At 39.3% G+C, this 21543-nt stretch overlaps 1 protein-coding gene across 1 annotated transcript; it reads left to right on the forward strand.

Moving 5' to 3' along the window:
- Nucleotides 1–1685: 1685 nt before the first annotated feature.
- On the forward strand, nucleotides 1686–17441 carry Meioc (meiosis specific with coiled-coil domain). Its single transcript, XM_075942173.1, has 8 exons — nucleotides 1686–1751; nucleotides 2028–2162; nucleotides 6654–6811; nucleotides 8177–8281; nucleotides 10345–12217; nucleotides 12851–12985; nucleotides 16293–16473; nucleotides 17150–17441. The coding sequence occupies exons 1-8, from the start codon at nucleotides 1686–1688 to the stop codon at nucleotides 17377–17379; spliced, it is 2883 nt and encodes a 960-aa protein (XP_075798288.1). The 3' UTR covers nucleotides 17380–17441.
- Nucleotides 17442–21543: the final 4102 nt, after the last annotated feature.

The raw sequence follows: 21543 nt of genomic DNA on the forward strand, positions 1-21543 counted from the left end.
CAGTCTTGGTGACAAGAGCTTTTACCCATCGAGCCATCACACTGGCTCCCATCTTGTCTTTTGAGATAGGCCCTGTCTTTACTGGAATTCGCCTTGTAAGTAGGCTGGCTGACTGGCTAGGCCCAGTGATCTGCCTGTATGTACCTCCCCGGTGCTGGGATTACAAATTTCAGTTATCAAGCCTGGTTTTTTGACATGGGTTCTGGGGATGAAACGCAGGATCTTACACGTAAAGGCAAGTACTGGTAGAGCTATCTCTCTTTGCCCCCCCCCTTTTTTTTGAGACAGGGTTTCTCTGTGTAGCCCTGACTGCTCTGGAACTCACTCTGTAGACCAGGCTGACCTCGAACTCAGAGATCCGCCTGCCTCTGCCTCCCAAGTGCTGGGATTAAAGGCGTGCGCCATCACTTTTTCTGATTTGTGTTTGTTTGTGTGTTGTGTGCAAGTGTATGTGTGTGGGCGCTTGCCTATTTGTGTCTGGACAGAGGCCAGAGTTTGATGTTCTGTATTTCCTCTGTCCCTCTCCATCTTGAGTCTCAAGATGGTTGTGAGTCTGAAAGAGCTGTCAGGCCTACTTGGGCCGCCAAACTTGTCATCGTCCCGCTGGTCGACTTCCATTAGTGCCTGAGCGAAACGAATGTCTGCTTAACCGGGCAGTTCTCAAATTTTGATTTTAAGTGCAAACACCCTAAAACGCCTGTGTTTATTTATTTCTTTAATATTTCAGGATGCGCTCATGCTCGCGCGCACACATTTTGAGGCTTGCCGTGAGGGCGGATCTTGCATTTTCTGAGACCATCATACCCCGATGTCAAGCGCTCACAGGGTCCCCGGGATAGCTTTGAAATAACAGCGACAACAAAAATATAAAAATTTAAAAAAATTAAAACGATAAAAAACAAATTCAGGGTGAAGTTTGTTCAAAAAGTCACACACACAGTTAACACACAAAATACGTTCGCCGTGAAGGAAACCTGAGCCTAGGACAGCGGGCAGCTTGCTCCCAACCACCTAACTCTTCAAGGGTTTCGTTTCCTCGCCCTCAGAAAAAGGCCACAGCAGTGTACGGGGCTGGCAGCTCCGGGGAATCCTGGGAACTAGGGGAGGGGGACGAGGACACAACATGACGATGTTGACACAGAGTGCGGGGCGGAGGGCTTCACGGTCCTCGTCAGTTGCTGTGCAATTTCCCTAATCTTCCTAGCACCGCTCCCAAGCCCCGTAAGCTCGCGCCTCCTCTCAGCCAATCAGCGGGCCGGTGCGCGTCCACTCCGGCCAATCCCGAACGAGCTTGCTTTGGGCGGGAAAAATCGCCGAAGCGGCTTGAGCAAGCCCTGAGCGAAGTCCGCTAACTGCTCCTTCTTCACCCTGGGGGGGGGGGTAACAGACCCCGGAGGCGGTCGCCCATTGGCTGGGCGGCGGGCCAATGAGGGGTGCGGGATGAGGGGCGCCGGGCCTCCTAGGCGTGGGCGGGGCGGGGCGCCGGCGGCCGGTGCCTAGTCGCGAGCCGCCGACAGCAATGTAACGGCTCCTCGCCCGTCGCACCCTCTCGGCCCCCCAGCCACAGAGCGGCTCCAGGCGGCGCCGAGGTGGGGTGCGGGCTGAGGGAGCCGGACCTCGACGTCCTCCCTCATCCCCGTCCCCTCCGGAGCTGGAGCTCGTCCAGGAGGAACCGGGGGGCCCTCATGGAGGTGAGCTCCGGAGACACCTGCCGGCCCCGTCACCCCCAAGGCCTGAGGGAGGGACCTGAGGTAACCGGCGGGGCTTCGAGGACGGCGCCCCGGGAGCGACGCTGAGGAGAGATGGCCGGTGGTGGGTGGGGAGGCGGGCCTCTCGACGCCTGGCTAGCGATGGTGTCGAGGCGCTGTGGCCCGGCGGCGGCTGGCGCCTGTCAGAGCCGTCGAGGGGGCGGCCTCTGGGAGTTGGTGCGCAGCGGGGCGGAGGGACGAAGAGAGCCGGGGACCCCCGAGTCAGGGTCCCCTCAGGACCTGCGCGGCGGTGACCTCGCGTTTCCTTGTCCCGAGCAGCCGAAGGTGGCGTTCCGGGGAGGTGCGAACCGGTGCTGGAACCTCAGCGTGGACACCAGCAGTCGGCTGTCCGACGTGTTCAACAGCATGATGCTGACGGGCTCCACGTCCTTCTACGACTGCTACAAACCCCAGGTCCATGACCAGACCCGACGCCTGCCCGTCCCCGCCCTCCCGTCCCTTCCCTTTTCTTTCTTTCTTTTTTTCTTCAAGACAGGGTTTCTCTGTAGCTTTGGCGCCTGTCCTGGAACTATCTCTGTAGACCAGGCTGGCCTCAAACTCACAGAGATCCGCCTGCCTCTGCCTCCCGAGTGCTGGGATTAAAGGTGTGCGCCACCACCGCCCTCCCCTCCCTGTCCCACTTGTCGCTCCTTGCCCGTCCCTTCCCTTCTCCCCCCCCTTTTCTCCCCCTCCCTCTCCTCCCTGCCCCTCCGCTCCTTCCCCCCCACCCCACCCCCCACCCCTCGTCGGTGCTCTAGCTCAAACCCAGGACCTGGTACATCCAAGCTACAACTCCAGTCCTGTATAGATTGAAAAAAGTTGAACAGAATCAGAAAGCTAGGGAAAACTGGTTTTTTAAAATATTTTAAAAATTACATTGATATTACACTATGTAGAACCCAAATTTTTAAAATTACATTTTTGGGGGAACGGGGGACGGAAACGTGCCATGGCGTACCTGTGGAGGTCAGAGGACTTTTCAGACTTCTCCTTCCATCTTGTGGGTCCCGGGCTTTGAACTCAGGTCCTCAGAAATAGCAGCAAATACTACAGCCCCCTCCCCAAAGCCATCTAACTGGTTAAGAGGAAAACATTTTAAATAGAGTTTGCATAAGACACAGCTGGCTTTGGAAATGAGAGGATTTTTTTTTAATTTTGAAAATTTTGTTATGTATGATAGCTTTTCCAACATGTATGTCAGCGCACCACCGCCGGAGACCAGAAGAGGGCGTCAGATCACCTGAAATGTATGCAGCCATTGGAAGAGCAGCCAGTGCTCTTACTACTGAGTCATCTTTTCAGCCCAAGAAAAGATTTTTCTTTCTTTCCTTCCTTTCCTTTCCTCTCCTCTCCTTTCTTTCTTTTTTTTGTTTTGTTTTGTTTTAAATAAGAGCTCAAGTCCAGGACATGACACTTGCTATGTACTGTACATCAGAGCTACAAGTTTTGTCCCATATATGTTAAAAAAGCTCCACATGGAAACAGGGTTTTGTTTTAATTTTTTTATTACATCTATATTGTCCTATATAGAACCCAAATATTTTAAATTAGATTTTGTGTGTGTGTGTGTGACAGAAACATACCATAGCATACACGTGGAGCTCAGAGGACATTTTATGTGTTTCGCCTGCATATATGTCTGTGTGAAACTGTTGGCTCCACTGGAACTTAAGTTATACACAGTTGTGAGCTGTGGAATCTATGGACTTGAACCTGGGTTCCTTGGATGAACAGCCAGTGCTCATAACTGTTGAGCCATCTCTCCAATCCCCTAAGAAAAGATTTTTCATTGGCTCGTTTCCATCCTGTTCTTAATATATCAGTAATGTAAGAAAATTCATGCTTATTTAGTAAGAAGATAATATTGTTTTATAGTAAGCTTTTATTGTAAGCACTTTTTTAGTTTTTAGTTTCAAACAATTAAAATGTAAAAATTTTATACCTTTAATTTTCTTTATTGTGTCTTTAATTACCTCACTGTTTTGTTTTTTGTTTGTTTTGGCTTTCAAGACAGGGTTTCTCTTCTCTGTGTACCTTAGGTGCCTTGGAATAGGCTTTGTAGTCCAGACTGGCCTTAAACTCAGAGATCTGTCTCCCAAGTGCTGGGATTAAAGGCAGGCGCCACAAGTCCTGGCAAGACAGTTTTGTTAATCAGGCATAGAATAAATTCTTTTTTGTTTTGTTGCTGTTTAATGTGCATGAGTGTTTTCATCTGCATGTGTATATGTGCACAATGTGCTTGCCTGTGGAGGTCAGATGAGGACTGCATCCCTGAAATTGGAGTTACAGAAGGTTGTGAGCCACCATGTGGATGCTGAGGGTTGAACTGGGTCCTCTCCAAGAGCACCAAGTACTCTTAACTGCTGAGACATCTTTCTTGGCCCCTGCAAGTTTTCTTTATTTTGTCTTTTTTTTCCCTCGAAGCTGAGGACTGAACCCAGGGCCTTGCTCATGCTCTACCACTGAGTTAAATCCCCAAACCCAAGTTCTCTTTATTTGAAAAATTTTAAGCAGGTCATCAATATTGATATATTTTCAGTTATGACAATACATAGGAATAATTTAATCTGAATTATAACTTACTATAATATATCCATTTGCAGGTTGAGAAATGGAAGCTCGGTAGCTTGATTTATGCCTTATATAGAACCTGGATCTTTTTTTTCTCTCCTTTTTTCTTTCTTTCTTTTTTTTTTTTTTCGAGACAGGGTTTCTCTCTAGCTTTTGGTTCCTGTCCTGGAACTAGCTCTTGTAGTCCAGGCTGGCCTCGAACTCACAGAGATCCACCTGCCTCTGCCTCCCGAGTGCTGGGATTAAAGGCGTACGCCACCACCGCCCGACTTTTCTTTCTTTTTTTAAAATCAATTTATTATGTATACTCATGCCAGAAGAGGGCACCAGATCTTATTACAGATGGTTGTGAGCCACCATGTGGTTTCTGGGAATTGAACTCAGGACTTCTGGAAGAATAGTCAGTGCTCTTACCCTCTGAGCCATCTCTCCAGCCCTTCTTTTTCTTTTTTAATATCGTCTCATAACTCAGACTGGCCTTTAACTCACCATGTAGCTGGATATGACAGTGCACTTTTGATCATCCTTTCTCTACTTCTCCAGAGGTGAGAGTATAGGTATGGCCACCATACCCAGGTTAAGTGATGCTGGCTTTAATTCATTTAATTATTTATATGAAGTATATAAGCAGTTAACATTTATCCAAATATTTAAATATTACCAGTCTTTCATAAATATTTTAACAAAAAAGAGCCCATATATTTCCCACTATATTATTTTAGTTGTTTTTATCAAAAAGTACTTACTTGGGTTGGGGCTATAGCTTAGTTGGTAGAGTGCTTGCCTAGCACACACAGAGCTCTGAGTGTGATACCTAGCACTGCATAAACTGGGTATGGTGGTACCGACCTATGGTCCTCATGATGGAAAGGTGAGAATGAATGAGCAGACATTGAAGGTCATCTTCAGTTTTTGAGACAGAGTCTGATACTGACCAGGTTTGTCTTGAACTCATCATATAGTTTAGGCTAACCTTGAACTAATCCTCCTGCCTCCATCTCACAAGTGCTGGAGTGCAGATGAGTGCCATTACACCCAGCTGCTTGTATTTCCTTCTAATTGCAGTAATAGCTTTAAAATTTCCGAGAGACATATTTATCTTTTTATTATTTATTTTACAATATCTCTTGATTCAAAATTTAAAAGTTGTGGAAAGGCCCTTGGTTAGGAGTTGGTGAGCTATTTTCTCGACTTAATTTCTTTGTTTTAAAATAGAGAAGCCAGGTGGGGCTGTGCCTGTAATCCCGGTGTTTGGGAATCAGAGACAGGAGGACTGCTGTGAGTTCAAGGCCAGCTTGGGCTATAAAGTGAGTTCCAAACCAGCCTGAGCTATGGAGTAAGACCCTATCTCAACAACAACAAAGAGATAGTATTCATTTCCTAAGTTGACTAACCAAAATAACGTATGTGGAATTTATATGAAAATTAGAGTTTTAAATAGTTGTGTTTTCCATTGAATAAATTTTGTAAAACTCTGCATGGTGATGCACTCCTATAATACTAGATCTTGAGAGATGAAGGAAGGAAGATCAAAAATTTTAGGCCATTTTTGGTGAGTTCAAGGCCAGTCTGGACTACATGAGACCCTATCTAGGAAAGTGAATTTTCTGTAATATTTACTTAAAATAATACTACTATCTATGCAAAGTCTTCTGTGTTTATAATATTAGATCTACAGCAATTATAGCTATCAATAGGTTGTTGCAAAGAGAAAGAAACCTAAAGGAATGATGTCTATTTCTATTTTCTAACTTAAAATACCATTTATATTAAAATTATTATTATATATGATGTGTACATGTGAGTATAAGTGCACACATTCTATGGCACACTTATAGAGGTCAGAGAACAACTTTTGGAGTTTTGTTCTTCCATTGTGGGTTCCAGATATAGAACTCAGGTCAGCAGGTTTTCAAGGACAAGCACTTTTACCCTCTGAAACATCTCACCTGCCAATCCCCTTGTTTCTAATATAAGGGAGCTATTAATGGAGACTTGATGTATCTTTAGTTTAACAAAAGCTCTATATCTGATCGATAACTTTTTGTACATAAAAGTTTATTGCAGCACAAACATGTTCATTTGTTTACATACTGACTGTAGTTGCTCAGCATCAGTGCGGTAGCAGAGTTGAGGCGTTTCAGTTGACTGTAATAGCCAGCAAAGGTTTATGTTCCAGCTTTTGGCAGAGTTCCTGAGTAGCTAAGACAATTATGTTCTAGAGTTGAATGTTGTAATGCCGGCATTATTATGTTTTCTTATTATTTTCCTAATACTCTCTAATAAATGAAATTTTGATCTCTCTGATGTACAAAAATTTCTTTAAAATTTTAGAATGAAGACAATGTAGACCTAAGACAGACCTGCACTCCACTCTCTTCATCAACAGAGTACGCAAGCTCTATAGACTCCTCACTCTTCTACGCGCCGTGGTCTACTTACGGAGATGATATTAAACAACCTTCTAGTTCTCAGATCAGTGTAAAGAACAGGTAAATAGGAATAGTTTCCTCAGGCTAAATGGTTGGGTCTTTTTTAAAAGTATGATTTCACAATGATCAAAGTATATTGGATTTCTCTCTTTTCTATTTTAATATAGTGGGAATATAATTTTATCTTCATGAAAGTTTTAGGAAAGGTTAAACTAGGCAGTTATTTGTGTATAATTTTTAGTTAATGTTTTTAGACAGTGGTTCATTACTTATTTGTGGTCCTTCTGCCTTTACCTCTTGAGTGCTGGGATTGTGGTAATACGTAGTCTCAAATTTCTTTAAAAAGATTTTTAGATTATTTTCTGTGTATAGGTGTTTTGTTTGCATGTATGTCTGTGTGCCATGTGTGTACCTATTGCACACACAGACGGGGGTGTTGAATCCTCTGAACTGAAGTTATGGTTGCTTGTGAGTCACCATGTGGGTGCTGATAACTGAACCTGAGTCCTCTATATATAAATTAATACTGTATAGTGGAAAAAAGTATTGGAGTTGATGGCACCAGTGTTTGTTCAGTTTGTAAGTCACATACTCTTGTAATATAATTTTAATACTTCAAATGATTATCCATTCAACAGATAACTAGATGGTTACTAATGTTTACCTTTCTCAATTAAATATTTTAGTGTTAGTCAAATATATTCTTAATTCTAAAATATCCCACCTATCTCTTGTTGGTTCAGGCAGGTTACCTAAGCTGGCCTCAAACAACAGTTTTTGTTGTTTTCTTTCTGAGACCCTGTCTCTACATAATCCTGGCTGTCTTGGAATTACTATGTAGACCAGACTGGGCTTGAAGTCATAGATATCTGCCTGCCTCCACCCCCAGAGTGCTGGCATTGAAGCAGTGTGCCACTAGCTCATCTTTATTTAGTTTTCAAATAACAATTAAAAAACTGAACAGGTTTAGAATGATGTATAATTGAACTAAGCATGCTTTCAGGTGTGGTACTAAGCATTTTTTTTTAACACGCTAAGTCAGAAATTTGTGTCTTGGTCACTTTAAATTAATAGCATATGTTATAGAGAAATGAAAAATAAACATGTAAGCTAGACATAGGATTTGAAATGGAGAAATATTTATGTATACTAGATAATATATTTAACTTAGAAAATGTTCTTGTCTTTTCCTTGTTTGAAATTATGTATAGAGTCATTTTAAATATCTTAGAGGAAAGATGATAAGAGGGATGGGAATGTATGTAACTCAGGATTAGAATACTTGTCTAGCATGAATGAGGTCCTGGTTTGATCTTTAGCACCATGAAAGAAAAATGAATAAAAAAAGAAAAAGAATGGAATATGTATGGAAGGAGAAATTGATTTTAATAAATAAGATAGTTTATATATGATATTCATTTTTAGGATTCAGACCGAAAGAAATGACTATGGCAGTGAAACAGACTTATATGGACTTGTGTCTAACATTTTGGAAGAACAGGATAAGTCACAGCCATATTTTGCTGAAGGGTTAGTATATAAGCTTTATAGTGTATAATGGACCTTTTCATTGACATATGCTAGGTTACCTTCTTGTTTAACATTTATTTTTATTTAACAGTGGATCATAGAATAATAGGTATTTTAAAGTATTTGTTCCTAGGAACCTTGATTTTGCTGGAGAACTTTCCATACAACTGAAATTCAGTCTAATACTTTATTTGCTTAAGAACGTTGATTTGAAAAAATACTCTTGCATAATTCATTGTTATTTTCCTTGAGTTCATGAGCTAAAGTTTGGCTTCAGAACATAAGTTCCAAGAAGCTCTAAACTTAGACCTTGAAGGATAAAACTCAGTGCAGAAATACATACAGATTTTATTCATGCAGTAGAGGTTTTAAAATGTTTTGTTTTAAATGGGTGTGAAATCCATAGTACCCAAGTGCCCTATTAATAAATAAGAAAATATGTCATACACGTGTAACCAGTTGAAATACTTAGGTTCAAAAATATTTTAAGCAAAACACATCTTTTTTCATTAAAAATTTAAAAACACACTTTTGAATTATATAATAATCTATTCAAAGGAAATACTATCTGCTTAGTTTAAACAATTCATGTAAGACACTAAAGTCCACCTCAGACCTTGATTAATGACTTTTGGAAAAGTGTGGTGAAGATATTAAAATTAAAAGCCATATACTCATGCACTGCTTAATGATGGTGACAGGTTCCAAGAAATGCATCATTAAACTATTTCACTGGAACAACCCTTACCCAAAGCTAAATGGTATAGGCCAACCATTCAGTATAGCTTCTTGATATAGCCAAAGATACAGCAACTGTGAAGTGGTCTGAGTGGGGGCACATGCCTGTAATTGCAGTTTGGGCTGAAGCAGTACAATTCAGAGTAGGAGGCCATCCTGGGCTACATAGAAGGTTTAAGTATTTGAAGTTGACTTGGCTATATAACAAGACACTGTCTACAAATATACAAACAAAAGTCAAAGAGAGATGAGAGACGGTGTAACCATAAAATACATAGGGCTGCTGCTTGTGTAATGACCATTTTTACAGTTAATTTTTTTTAAATAAAAGACAATAAAAATATAGAGGGGCTGGAAAGATGCCACAGTGGTTAAGAGTACTTGCTGTTCTTCCAACAAATCTAAGTTCATTCTTCAGCACCCATGTGAGATGGTTCATGACCTTTGTATCTCCAGCTTTAGAGGATTTAATGCCTTTGGCCTCTGAGGAAACAACACATATGGACATACCCACATGCAGATACATACACATAAACATAATTAAAAATAACAAAAACAAATCTGAAAAATTTAAATATACTACAGTAAGTGCATAAACTAGTAACATAGTCATTATCATCACCTAATATTATATATTACACATAGCTGTGTCCTATACTATTAAACAACTGGCAGTGCAGTAAGCTTGTTTACACCAGCATCACAGACATAAGTAATGACTTGTACTATGCCACTATGTTCTGTTACTACTTCACATTTATTTGACACACACAACTTTTTTTTAGAGATTTATTTATTATGAATACAGTGTCTGTGTTTATTCCTGCAAGCCAGAAGATGGCACGAGATCTCATTATAGATGGTTGTGAGCCACCATGTGGTTACTGGGAAGAACTGCCAGTGCTCTTAATTTCTAAGCCATCTCTCCAGCCCCTGGCACACAACTCTTGGAGCAGACAGCACATTCCATATGATTGACTTGTTTGGAAGCAGTGATGGTTTATAAGAAAAGGTGGGGGGGGGTGCTGGAGAGATGGCTCAGTGGTTAAGAGCACTGGCTGCTCTTCCAGAGGTCTTGAGTTCAATTCTCAGCAACCACATGGTGGCTCACAACCATCTGTATGAGATCTGTTACCCTCTTCTGACCTGCAGGCATCCATGCAGACAGAACACTGTATACATAATAAGTCTTTTAAAAGATTGGTGGTGTCGGGTAAGAGAAATGATTTTTGTTTTGTTTTGTTTTTTGAATCTTCCCTAATGTTTCCAGAGGAAATAAAATCTCTAAGACTTAAATTGTAATTAAATGTGTTTACTTGTTCTAGGACCTGCTCCTCCAATTTAAAGTCAGTTTGGCCAATGAACACAAGCAGATTTGTAGATCACCATGACCTCTTAACAGAAACCAAAAGGCCAATAGATACAACTATCTCTCAGCAAGCTTTTTATAGTGGTGAATCTGTGTCAGCAGTGGAAAAGCAATACTTGCATAATAATAATCTCACACCACAACAAAAAATAGATGAACTTTATCATGGATATACCAGTTTAGACCTTGAAGAACAATGGTTGTACCTCTCAAGAAGTGATCATTCTAATTGTTACAATATTCAGACAAATGATACAGTTAAGGCAACTTTCCAAGAATATCCATTTATCAAAAACTGTTTTACACCACAAACAGGTCTGTCTGATATCATGAAAGAATCAGGAATTGATACTTACTCTTATGGAAGAGAGAAAATATGTACTAAAGGTCTTGAAACACCATTACAACATAAAAGGGCAGAGATATTTCTTTCCCAATTCAATAGATATAATGAAAATGCTGATTATTGTAGATACCCAGAATATGCTCATCCTAATAAGGCAAAGCTTAACAAATGTTCAAATTTTAGTGTTCAAGATGGTAAAAAATTAGCCAATGGTACACCTGAAACACCAACTGTGGAAGCAGATGCCTATACAAAGTTATTTCAAGTTAAACCAGCAAATCAGAAAAAAATGGAGGAGACAATACCTGACCAACAGAATTTTGCATTTCCGAAAACAACACCACATCTGACAGAAAAACAGTTTGCAAAGGAAGCAGCATTCACTGCTGATTTTGGCTTAAAATCAGAATATGGACTAAAGCCTCACACAGCTTGTCCAGCTAATAATGATTTTGCTAATGTCACTGAAAAACAACAGTTTGCTAAGCCTGATCCTCTAAACTCTGAATATTTTAAATCAGTGAATTTATTCTCGAATTCAGCAACATCTTCAGGAGGTATCAGCTTAAACAGACCAACTTGGATGAATGTTCAAACAAAAAATAACCTTCCTATTCCTTATCGAAATCAAGGTAACTTGATGAAATTAAATAGTCATTTAAGTGCAGCTTCAAAAGGTTCTAGCCATTCTTCAGATTTTCCCCAACTATCATCTGCAAATTTAACCTCAAATAGCAATTTATTTCAGAAGTATTGCCAAGAAAACCCTTCAGCATTTTCTAGTTTTGATTTTAGTTACAATGGTGCAGAAAGAATTCAGTCTGTGAATCACATGGAAGGACTAACAAAAACTGGAGAAGACAATCTCTTTGAATCGGTTACAGAGAAAAAAATAAAGCAGCCAAATGGATTTTGTGATAGCTATTCAGCTTCACAGTACGGGATAATAGAAAATGTAAACAAACATAATTTTCAAGCCAAGCCCCAAAGTGGACATTATGATCCTGAAGACATCCCAAAGCATTTTGATGGGTTACCACAAAATGCATATCAAGATCTGTTAGAGTCACAGGGTCATTTTAATAGCCACAGACAAGGAAGTGGAGACAGCAATATAAATAGCCGTGTGAATCGCACACAGGCCTCATGCTTTTCTAATAATTATATGATGGGAGATTTACGACATAATCAGGGGTTTCAACAACTTGGTTCAAATGGGTTTCCCCTAAGATCTACCCACCCATTTGGCCACTCAGTTGTTCCACTGTTGGATTCCTATGATTTGTTTTCTTATGATGACTTAAGCCATTTATATCCTTATTTTAATGATATGATGTATGGTGATAATTCCTTTTCTGGTTTTGTGCCAACGTTTGGATTTCAAAGACCAATTAAAACCCGCAGTGGACCAGCTAGTGAACTTCATATTCGTCTAGAAGAGTGCTATGAACAATGGAGAGCATTGGAAAAAGAGAGGAAAAAGGTAACAGAACTATTCATGTAGAAGTAACAGGGCTTGTTCCATCTGCTTGTCTTTGTTTACCCCAGTGTGGTCTTTATTTCTAAGCTGAATTCTGTGATATATTTAAATTTTATCGTTGATGTAAGGACTTAGCTAGGTCATTTAAAGATTGAAAGATCTTTCTTGAATTGTTTTGAAACAATCGTTATCTGAACTCTTAAAATTTTCTATGAAGTAGATTTGCTTTTTTAAAGTATTAAATTGTTGGAGAATATTAAAATGTATATAAGTATGAGAAAAATATTATGGTATTGTGGTTTATATTTGGGTTTATCTTTTTTTGTTGTTTTATTTTTTTGAGACAGGGTTTCTCTGTGTAGCCCTAGTTGTCCTGGAACTCGCTCTGTAGACCAGGCTGGCCTCAAACATAGAGATCCTCCCTGCTTCTTCCTGTCAGGTGCTGGGGTTAAAAGTGTGTGCCACCACTTCCCAGCTCAGTTTGTCATTTTCTAAGTTAGCATATGAATGTTGTTTATAATAGTTGTGTTTTGATACCAAAACAATTTTATTTAAAGGGAAAATTGTTCTGTTTCTTAGAGCTGTGAAAGATATTATCCACTTTTTAAAATCTAGTATCTAAAAATTATTTTACAGACTGAATTAGCCCTTGCCAAGAATTATCCAGGAAAAAAAGTATCCAGTACTAATAATACTCCAATTCCAAGATTGACTTCCAACCCATCTAGAGTTGATCGCTTAATTGTGGATGAACTTCGAGAACAAGCCAGAGTAAGCTGTAAACATGTTCAATAATGGTCTTTTTTAAATTACTTGATAAAAATTTAAAGGAATTTAGCAAGTTAGAGTTGTGAAGGATTTTATTATCATGTTTACAGCCAGGTGTGATGGCATACATATGAAATCTCTGCATTTGGGAGGTGGAAGCAGGAGGACAAAGAGTTTAAGGCCAGCCTCAGTTATATTAATGAGTCTGAGAACAACCTGGGCTCAAGACAAATGAAAAACACAGTAAAATCACTTTCATATAGCTGAAAAAAATTCTTGTGTGTGTGTGTGTGTGTGTGGATATTGAGGTCATAGGTCAACACTGGGTGTCTTTCTCAATTGCTTTCCACCTCAATTTTTTGAGTCACTAAACCTGGAGCTCAGATTTATCTAGGCTAGTTCTGTGGTGTTATTTTATTTGTGCTATAACAAAGCTTGCCTGAGGATCAGAGTGTAGAGCAAGCCACTAGTTAGCCATAGAAACCAGGCACTCGGGAAGAAGAGGTAAATGGATCTCTGGTGAGTTCAAGATCACCCTGGGCTACACTAGATTGATCCAGTCTCAAAGAGAAACAGAGCCAGATGGTGAGGTCTCATACCTTTAATGCCAGCACTTGGGAGTCACAGGTCTTTAATCCCAACACTAGGGAGGTGGAGCCAGGAAGGGATTTGGCTGGCCAGAGAGAGGAATATAAGGCAGGAGGAGACAGGAGCTCAAGGCATTCAGTCTGAGAACTTGTAGAGACAGAATACACCATTCAGTCTGAGGATTTCGTAGAGGTAAGAGCTAGTGGCTGGCTGCTTTGCTTCTCTGATCTTTCAGCTTTCACCCCCTAATATCTGACTCGAGGTTTTTATTATTAAGACCAGTTAGGATTCAAGTTACATTAGTTTACTAGCAAAACTTAGGTACTCTTTTGTCTCCACTTCCTCAGCACAGTGGTACACACCACTGTGTTTGGCTTTAAAAAAATTAAAAAAATAAAAATAAAAAGCAGGAGTGCTGGGGTTCTGAACTCAGGTTCTCATGCCTGCTCAGCTAGCACTTCACTGACTGAGCCACCTCCCCAGCACAACTCAAATACATCCATCTTTGGTTCTATAACTATGATGAATATTAGGGAAAGGCAAGAATAGTTATATTTAGTCTTTTAATTTGTAATAATTTAATAAGTAATTTGAGTGGGCTAGAGATAGCTGTCCATCAGTGTCAAACACTTTTCCCTAACGTGTGAAGTCTTGAGTTTCATCCTCAGCACCATAACATAATATTTTAGTAATTTAAAGAATCCTACTTCAGCTGGGCGGTGGTAGTGCAAGCCTTTAATCCCAGCATTCGGGAGGCAGAGACAGGCAGATCTCTACAAGAGCTAGTTCCAGGACAGCTAGGACTGTTGGATAGACAAACCCTGTCCTAAAAAAATAAAAAATAAAAATTTAAAAAAAGAATCCCACTTCAAACCCATCTTGGCAAATAATCCCCAAAAGAAAGAATAGTTTTAAAATCCAACACTTTAAAGTGCTTTAAAAGCATGAAAGATTGCTCAGTGTGTAAAGGTGCTTAATGCCAAGGCTGATGACCTAAATTTGATCTCTAGAACTCACATGGTGGGTGGAAGAAGAGAACCAACTCCTGTAGGTTATCACCTGAATTTTAACATAATGGGGTCATGCATATGTATATCCACATACATACATAGAAAAATGTGTAGGAGCTGGAGAGGTGATTCACTGGTTAAGAGCATGTGTTGCTCTTGCAGAAGACTCAAGTTCAGTTCACAGCACCCTCATCAGGCAGCACATCCATCAATTCCAGCAACAGGTAATCCAGTCCCCTTTTCTGACCTCCAAGGGCACCTGCATTCACATGCACATCACCCCATATACATGCACGCACACACACACACACACACACACACACACACACAGATCTTTAAAAAATGTTTAAAAAATTAAAATTATGACATTTCCATAATACATTTTACTGTACATTGCTCATTATCTGCCCCATTACCTTCTTTGTCCACTTTTCCCTTTAAGTAATTTCTTAAATCCAGATTTCACATGATTAAAACAAATGTGTCTTTCTTACCTCCATTACCCTCTTGTCCCTTCCCTATTTAGAAACATAAATTTTAGTTCACTGGAGTTTTTGCATACTTTTTTTCCTTTTATCTATTTATCCCTCAAGGATCTAACTGGTGTATAATAGAAGGAAAATATTTAAGACTGGAAACAGACTTGTTAATTAGTTCCCAATGATAATTATTCTACTTACTTGATATTCACATGTTGATTAATCAAAAAGTTCTTTAATTTACATTGTTTAAGTTTTGAAACATGCTAGGCATATTAAACATATAAACTAATTTAATATACCCAGTGACATTTTAGTTTTGCACATGCATGAGAGTGTGGTTTACATGCATATACATGCATATATATATATGTATGTACATGTGTATGTATGTATTTTACAACTGTGGGCCCACATGTGGGGGTTAATATGTATGTGTGTGCAAGGACCTGTAGAGGCCAGAGGTTGGTATTGAATATCTTCCTTATTCGCTCTCCACCGTATATGTTGAAGCAGGGTCTCTCACTTGAACCCATAGCTCACCAGTTTGGCTAATCTAGCTAGCCAGTTTGCCCAGGGGATCTTGTCTCTGTCTGTGGAGTGCTGGTATTATAGGCAGGCTGCCAAGATTTACATATGAGTGCAGGGGATCTGAACTCTGGTTTTTGAACTTGTACAGCAAGCACTTTAACAATCCATCTCCCTGGTGTCATCTTTATGTTTTGTGGGGTGTTTTGTTGTTGTTGTTGTGTGGTCTGTGTCTCCCCTGCTCCAAACAGGGTTTCTCCGGATAGCCCTGGTTGTCCTTGAACTTGCGTTGTAAACTAGGCTGGCCTTGAATTTACAGAGATCTGCCTGCCTGTCTCCCAGGTGCTGGGATGAAGGTGTGTGTCATCACGCCCAGCTGTAGTTGTCCCTTTAACTCAAATTCTCCTTTAGGTGGTTCTTACTAACAGCGCTCTATTTATAGACTTGCCAAAAACAATATCAGATCTTATCTTTGCACAGTCAGTGACATGACTGTGTTTAATATTTATTTTTCATTATTGTTTGTTCTCAGTAATCAACTCCAACTTTTAAAACTAACATACACAAGCTAATTTCTTTCCCCTAGCATAGTGTTAGGACAGAGTAAACATCCGTTTATTTACTGAACGATTATTGTTGCTTTCATCTCTACTATCTTTCATTAAAGACTTGTTTGCCTTATCAAGGTTTAAATGTTTCCTTCAGGTTGTGACTTTACTAGGCAAAATGGAACGTCTTCGAAGCTCTCCCCTTCATGCTAATATCTCTACTGCACTGGATAGACACTTGGAGTCAATTCACATTGTACAGTCACGAAGAAAGGATGAAATTGTTAATGCTTCAAATCGACAAAGACAAGGAGTGCCTAGATGCCAAGATGACAGAGGTACAAATGACTTGGGGTTTGTTTAATTTTATTTATTTTTATTTTATGTATGACTGCTCTGGAAGGGCAACCAGTGCTCTTAACTGCTGAGCCCCATCTCTCTAGCTCCAGAGGTACAAATGTTAATGCACTCTTTTGATAAAGCAGTGTAATAATTTGAATATTAATAAAGTCATACTTGAAATTGAAAGATTGGATTCCTGCATGCCAGAAGAGGGCACCATATCTCTTATAGATGGTTGTGAACCATCATGTGGTTGCTGGGAATTGAACTCAGGACCTCTGGAGGATCAGTCAGTGCTGTTAACCTCTGAGCCATCTCCCCAGCCCAAAAGATTGTATTTCTAAAATTAATATTCATTTAAAGAACAAATTAGCAAATGATCACATTATTTATTCCCAAAGTACTTTGTTCTCTTTTGTTAATTTTATATACTTAATTATACCTGTCTTACAATACAGTCTCTTTTACCAAAGCATAATTATTGCTATACAGATAAAAGAAAGTAACAACACTTTTAAGTATTTTAAAAAACAAAGTACTTCATTAGCTTAGCCATCACTATTTTTGTAAAAAAAAAAAAAGTTTGGTCATTTAGTAGCAACAGCACTGAGTGACTTAAGATGTAAGGGGTATTAAAGTGAATAATAAAAAATAACCTTATTTATTTTACAGATGTTTTTGCTCTCGCTACAGCAATTAAAGAGATGTGTGTAGCTACCCGGAAAGCACGCACTACCCTGTGGTGTGCACTACAGATGACCTTGCCAAAAACAGCAAGTACATCGGGCCAAGCTGACATGGAAAAGGCCTTCCAAGATCTAGTAAACTGTGAAGATAAAGTCCATGAAAGCATAAATAGTAGCAATCCAATGAACCAGAGAGGTGAAACAAATAAACATTAAGGAAATGCCAGCAGAAGGAAGAGTTAAAAAGCTGATAAGTAAATGTATCAAGATGTGCTAAAATTTTTAATGAACTTGTCAAACTTTCAGTACATTAATTTTCTTTCAGATTTAAAGTTAATACTTCAATGAAGTCTAACTTCTATTTAAAAAATCTGCTTGGAATGAATCAGATAGTTTAAAGTGAACTCAAAGGCAAAGTTGATTACTCCAGGAGTTCTGAGTAGTCAAAGATAGCAAGTTTATTTAATTAACTATCCTCTTACAGCCAAAAATTGCTTAAATCCATTCTTCAGTGCAGGTAAATGCAAATGTGAAATTCTTCTAGGAGATAAGTTTCATTTAGTTCTGCCTCAGTAAGTATAATTCCAAATAATGAGTCTAAGTGACTGTAACCCAATTATGGCTACAGTTAGTAACCAAGACAAGTTTTGATTGTGATTTAAAGTATTTTCCTTATGAAACTGGATAATACCTAGGAAACAAGGAAAACAAGGATAAACCCAATATTCATGTAAAATTTAATATTTAAAATACTACCATATTTATAAATTTGAAATCTTAGTGCCTACGTATATGGAGGGAAATGCATCTGATTCTCCTAGATTAGTGATAAAAGTGCCAGTGTGAAAACCATGCAAGTTACTGAATATAAAACCTGTTCAAATCATTAGTGTATATTCTTTAAATTTTAATTATACTATCAATTATTAAATATTTCCAATTTCAAACTATTTAATTGAATCAAAATAAAACATTCCTTTATCTGGATCTTTTAGACTCGATGCCTAGTAACTAAAATAATGACTCTTGTTTTAATACCCTTAGTTTGCTGTCTTTGATGAGGGTATCACGAAGTTCTAAAATGTATTTTTTAGGTTAATCTTTAACTAGTTTAGTTTTGCCAATTAGTTAGTGTATATTTTGTGTAGTTATGTTCATTTGTTTGCTTCTGTATTTTTTAAAAAGAACACTTGAAAGCTTGGCTTTTTCTGTTTATCATCACTTAATATCTTTGTATTAGAACCTGAATAATTTATTCATTAATATGAAATGTTGATATTATGTGACTCAGAAGATCTTGGGTTTTAAAGTTTCTAGCATGAGTTAAACTATAATATAATGTACTGATGAAATTTAATTGAAATATCCTTGACTAGAAACACTGATGTTTTTAATGTTAGTGTTTTTTCTTAGCTTTAGAAATCTGGTATATATATAAAAAGAAAGAGTGTAATCACACCAAATAAATTTTCTTTAGATGATGTTCGGAAGAAACTGATTGAGAATGCAGGAGTAACTGTTGGGAGAAACATTTTGATCACTGATATGCTTAGAACTACCAAATGAATTACACTGAGGGTAGTGAAATAAACTAGACCACTCCACCACAGTCACTGCATAGAAAGTGGTTAAGGTTGACATAACACATGTTGAATGTTATGAAAACAAATATTGTACTGAATTTAGTCTCTCAGGAAAAAATAAATTACTTTGTTGAAAATATTTGGTTTCATTTTTACATTTGTGTTAATTTCTAATGTATTGTCTGAAAAATCACATGAATTTCATTTAGCTGATAAGAGCCATTCTGGTTGGCTGGGCGGTGGTGGCGCACGCCTTTAATCCCAGCACTCGGGAGACAGAGGCAGGCGGATCTCTGTGAGTTCGAGGCCAGCCTGGTCTGCAAGAGCTAGTTCCAGGACAGGCACCAAAACTACAGAGAAACCGTCTCGAAAAAAAAAAGAAGCCATTCTGGTTTAAATTTTATTTTTAACACATAAGAATATTGGTAGGTGATTGTGATTCAGATAAGATTCCACCTGAGCTCTTTCAAAGATGAAACTTACTTTGCCTTGCTGAATTAAACAAACAAACAAACAAACAAACTCTGAAATACCGGTCTGTTAAGGAAAACCAAACCCTGGGCTGGGGATGAAGTTCAAATGGATGGATGCTTACAGAGTATGCAGGAGACTGATCCTGGGTTGCTCCTGGGCACTATATAAAACATGTGTGGTGCATGCCTGTAATCCAGCATTAGTGGGGTGAGGGCAGGAGGACCAGACAGTCAAAGCTATCATCAGTGACAAAATTTTTAAGGCTAGATTTAGCACTTGCGAGAGTTGGGAGGTCAAGGTAGGAGAATCAGAAGTTAAAGACCAGCCTCAGCTAAATAACAAAAGCCAGTGGGGCTGTCCTGTCACAGATTTCTGAAAGTTTGCTTTAGTGGCATTTTCTATAGTATAGATCAGTCATCCAAAAAGTATTTATTTGTTTGTTTGTTTGTTTATTTCGAGACAGGGTTTCTCTGTGGCTTTGGAGCCTGTCCTGGAACTAGCTCTGTAGACCAGGCTGGCGTTGACCTCATAGCCTGCCTCCACCTCCCTCAGAGCAGTGATTAAAGGCATGCACCACCATTGCCTGGCTAAATTACATTTCTTAACAATAGCAAATTTAGTGTTATGAAAATAGTTTATGGTTGAGGGTCAGTCAGCACAACATGAGGAACTGCGTTAGACGGTTGCAGCATGACAAAGGCGAGAACCACTGGTAAAGATGACTCTTTCCCTCTGGTTTCCTAGCTGTCCTGGAACCTGCTGTTCCTGCCTCCCCAGAGCTTGTATTACAGGCATGCTCCACTACACCCTGCTAGATGGTTCTTACATATTTCTAAATTGCAGCTTAAAAAGTATTTAAAATTATCACACAAAATCTGCAGTGAAGCCGGGCGGTGGTGGCGCACGCCTTTAATCCCAGCACTTGGGAGGCAGAGGCAGGCGGATCTCTGTGAGTTCGAGACCAGCCTGGTCTACAAGAGCTAGTTCCAGGACAGGCTCCAAAACCACAGAGAAACCCTGTCTCGAAAAACCAAAAAAAAAAAAAAAAAAAAAAAAAATCTGCAGTGAAACTGGTAAAGGTGATATTGATATTCTCTAATTCAAAGAAATTAAGTTTTTCTTTTAAAATTTGTGTGTACATGCACACACATATGACAACAGTGGATGTAAGATCAGAAGACAACTTTGTGTCCGGATGTGGGTCCTAGAGATTGAACTCATATCAGAATTGGAACACATGCCTTTATCCACTCAACTGACCTAGCCCATGTTTTTATTTTGCTTTGTTTTTCTTTAAAAGATTTACTTATGTCTGTGTGTTAGTAAGCACATATAAACACATAGAATAAAGTGTTTTTTTAATTAGATGGAGATATCAAGGAAGACATGACACACAATTTATATAAAGTTATTTGAAAATTACCTTAAGCCACCAGGCAGTGGTGGTGCACGCTTTTAATCCCAGCACATGGGAGGCAGAGGCAAATGGATCTCTGTGCATTCAGGGCCAGCCTGGTCTACAGAAAGAGTTCCAGGACAGGCTCCAAAGCTACAGAGAGAAACCCGGTCTCAAAAAACAAAAACAACAAAAGAGAAAATTAATCATTCTATCAGTACCCTTTCCATTTAAATAAGTGGTTACAGAAAAGTTTTGGAGGAAATACTACTATGATTAAAATCCCACCGAGGGCCAGAGAGATGGCTCAGCAGTTAAGAGCACTCTTCAAAGGATTTAGAGGATTTAGTTCCAGGTTTGATTCCCAGCACTCACAAAGTGACTCACAGCCACCTGCACTTCCAGCCCCAGGGGATCCCATGCCCTCTTCTGGCCTCCAATAACACTGCACATACTCATGAAGGCAAAACACCCATATACATACGAATAAAAATTTAATTTTTAGCTGTGTTGTAGTGGTGCATACCTTTAACACCAGCACTTGGGAAGCAGGTGGATCTCTGAGTTCGAGGCCAGCCTGGTCTATAGAGCTAGGACAGTTAAGGCTACACAAAGAAACCCTGCCTCAAAACAAAAAACTAGCAAGTTGAAATAAATATCCTTAAGGGATGGATATAATCTTGATTCCTCCAGAAGCCAAAATCAAGGTTAGAAGGAAACCCCAAATAAGGATTACTAAATTAAAACAGGTTCTTTCCCATACTCTTCAGAGCTGTGGCTCACTGCTACCACATAAAGGATAAAGACCAGTAGTACCTCAGAGGACTTCAAAACCAATTTACTCAAGCTCCAAAAAACATGGTAATCCTCTGAGCTAATCTTTACTTCACAGGAAACTTGCAAACAAATTTAAGGGAGAAGACGTTT

The sequence above is a fragment of the Microtus pennsylvanicus genome, chromosome 11, assembly GCF_037038515.1.
Source record: "Microtus pennsylvanicus isolate mMicPen1 chromosome 11, mMicPen1.hap1, whole genome shotgun sequence".
NCBI lineage: Eukaryota > Metazoa > Chordata > Mammalia > Rodentia > Cricetidae > Microtus > Microtus pennsylvanicus.

Bases quoted from the DNA above. Each gene is read 5' to 3' on its own strand.
- Meioc (XM_075942173.1), top strand. From the start codon at position 1,686: ATGGAGGTGAGCTCCGGAGACACCTGCCGGCCCCGTCACCCCCAAGGC. The intron at 2,163-6,653 runs GTCCATGACCAG...TTAAAATTTTAG, and splicing joins ACGACTGCTACAAACCCCAG to AATGAAGACAATGTAGACCT. The intron at 12,986-16,292 runs GTAAGCTGTAAA...TGTTTCCTTCAG, and splicing joins AACTTCGAGAACAAGCCAGA to GTTGTGACTTTACTAGGCAA.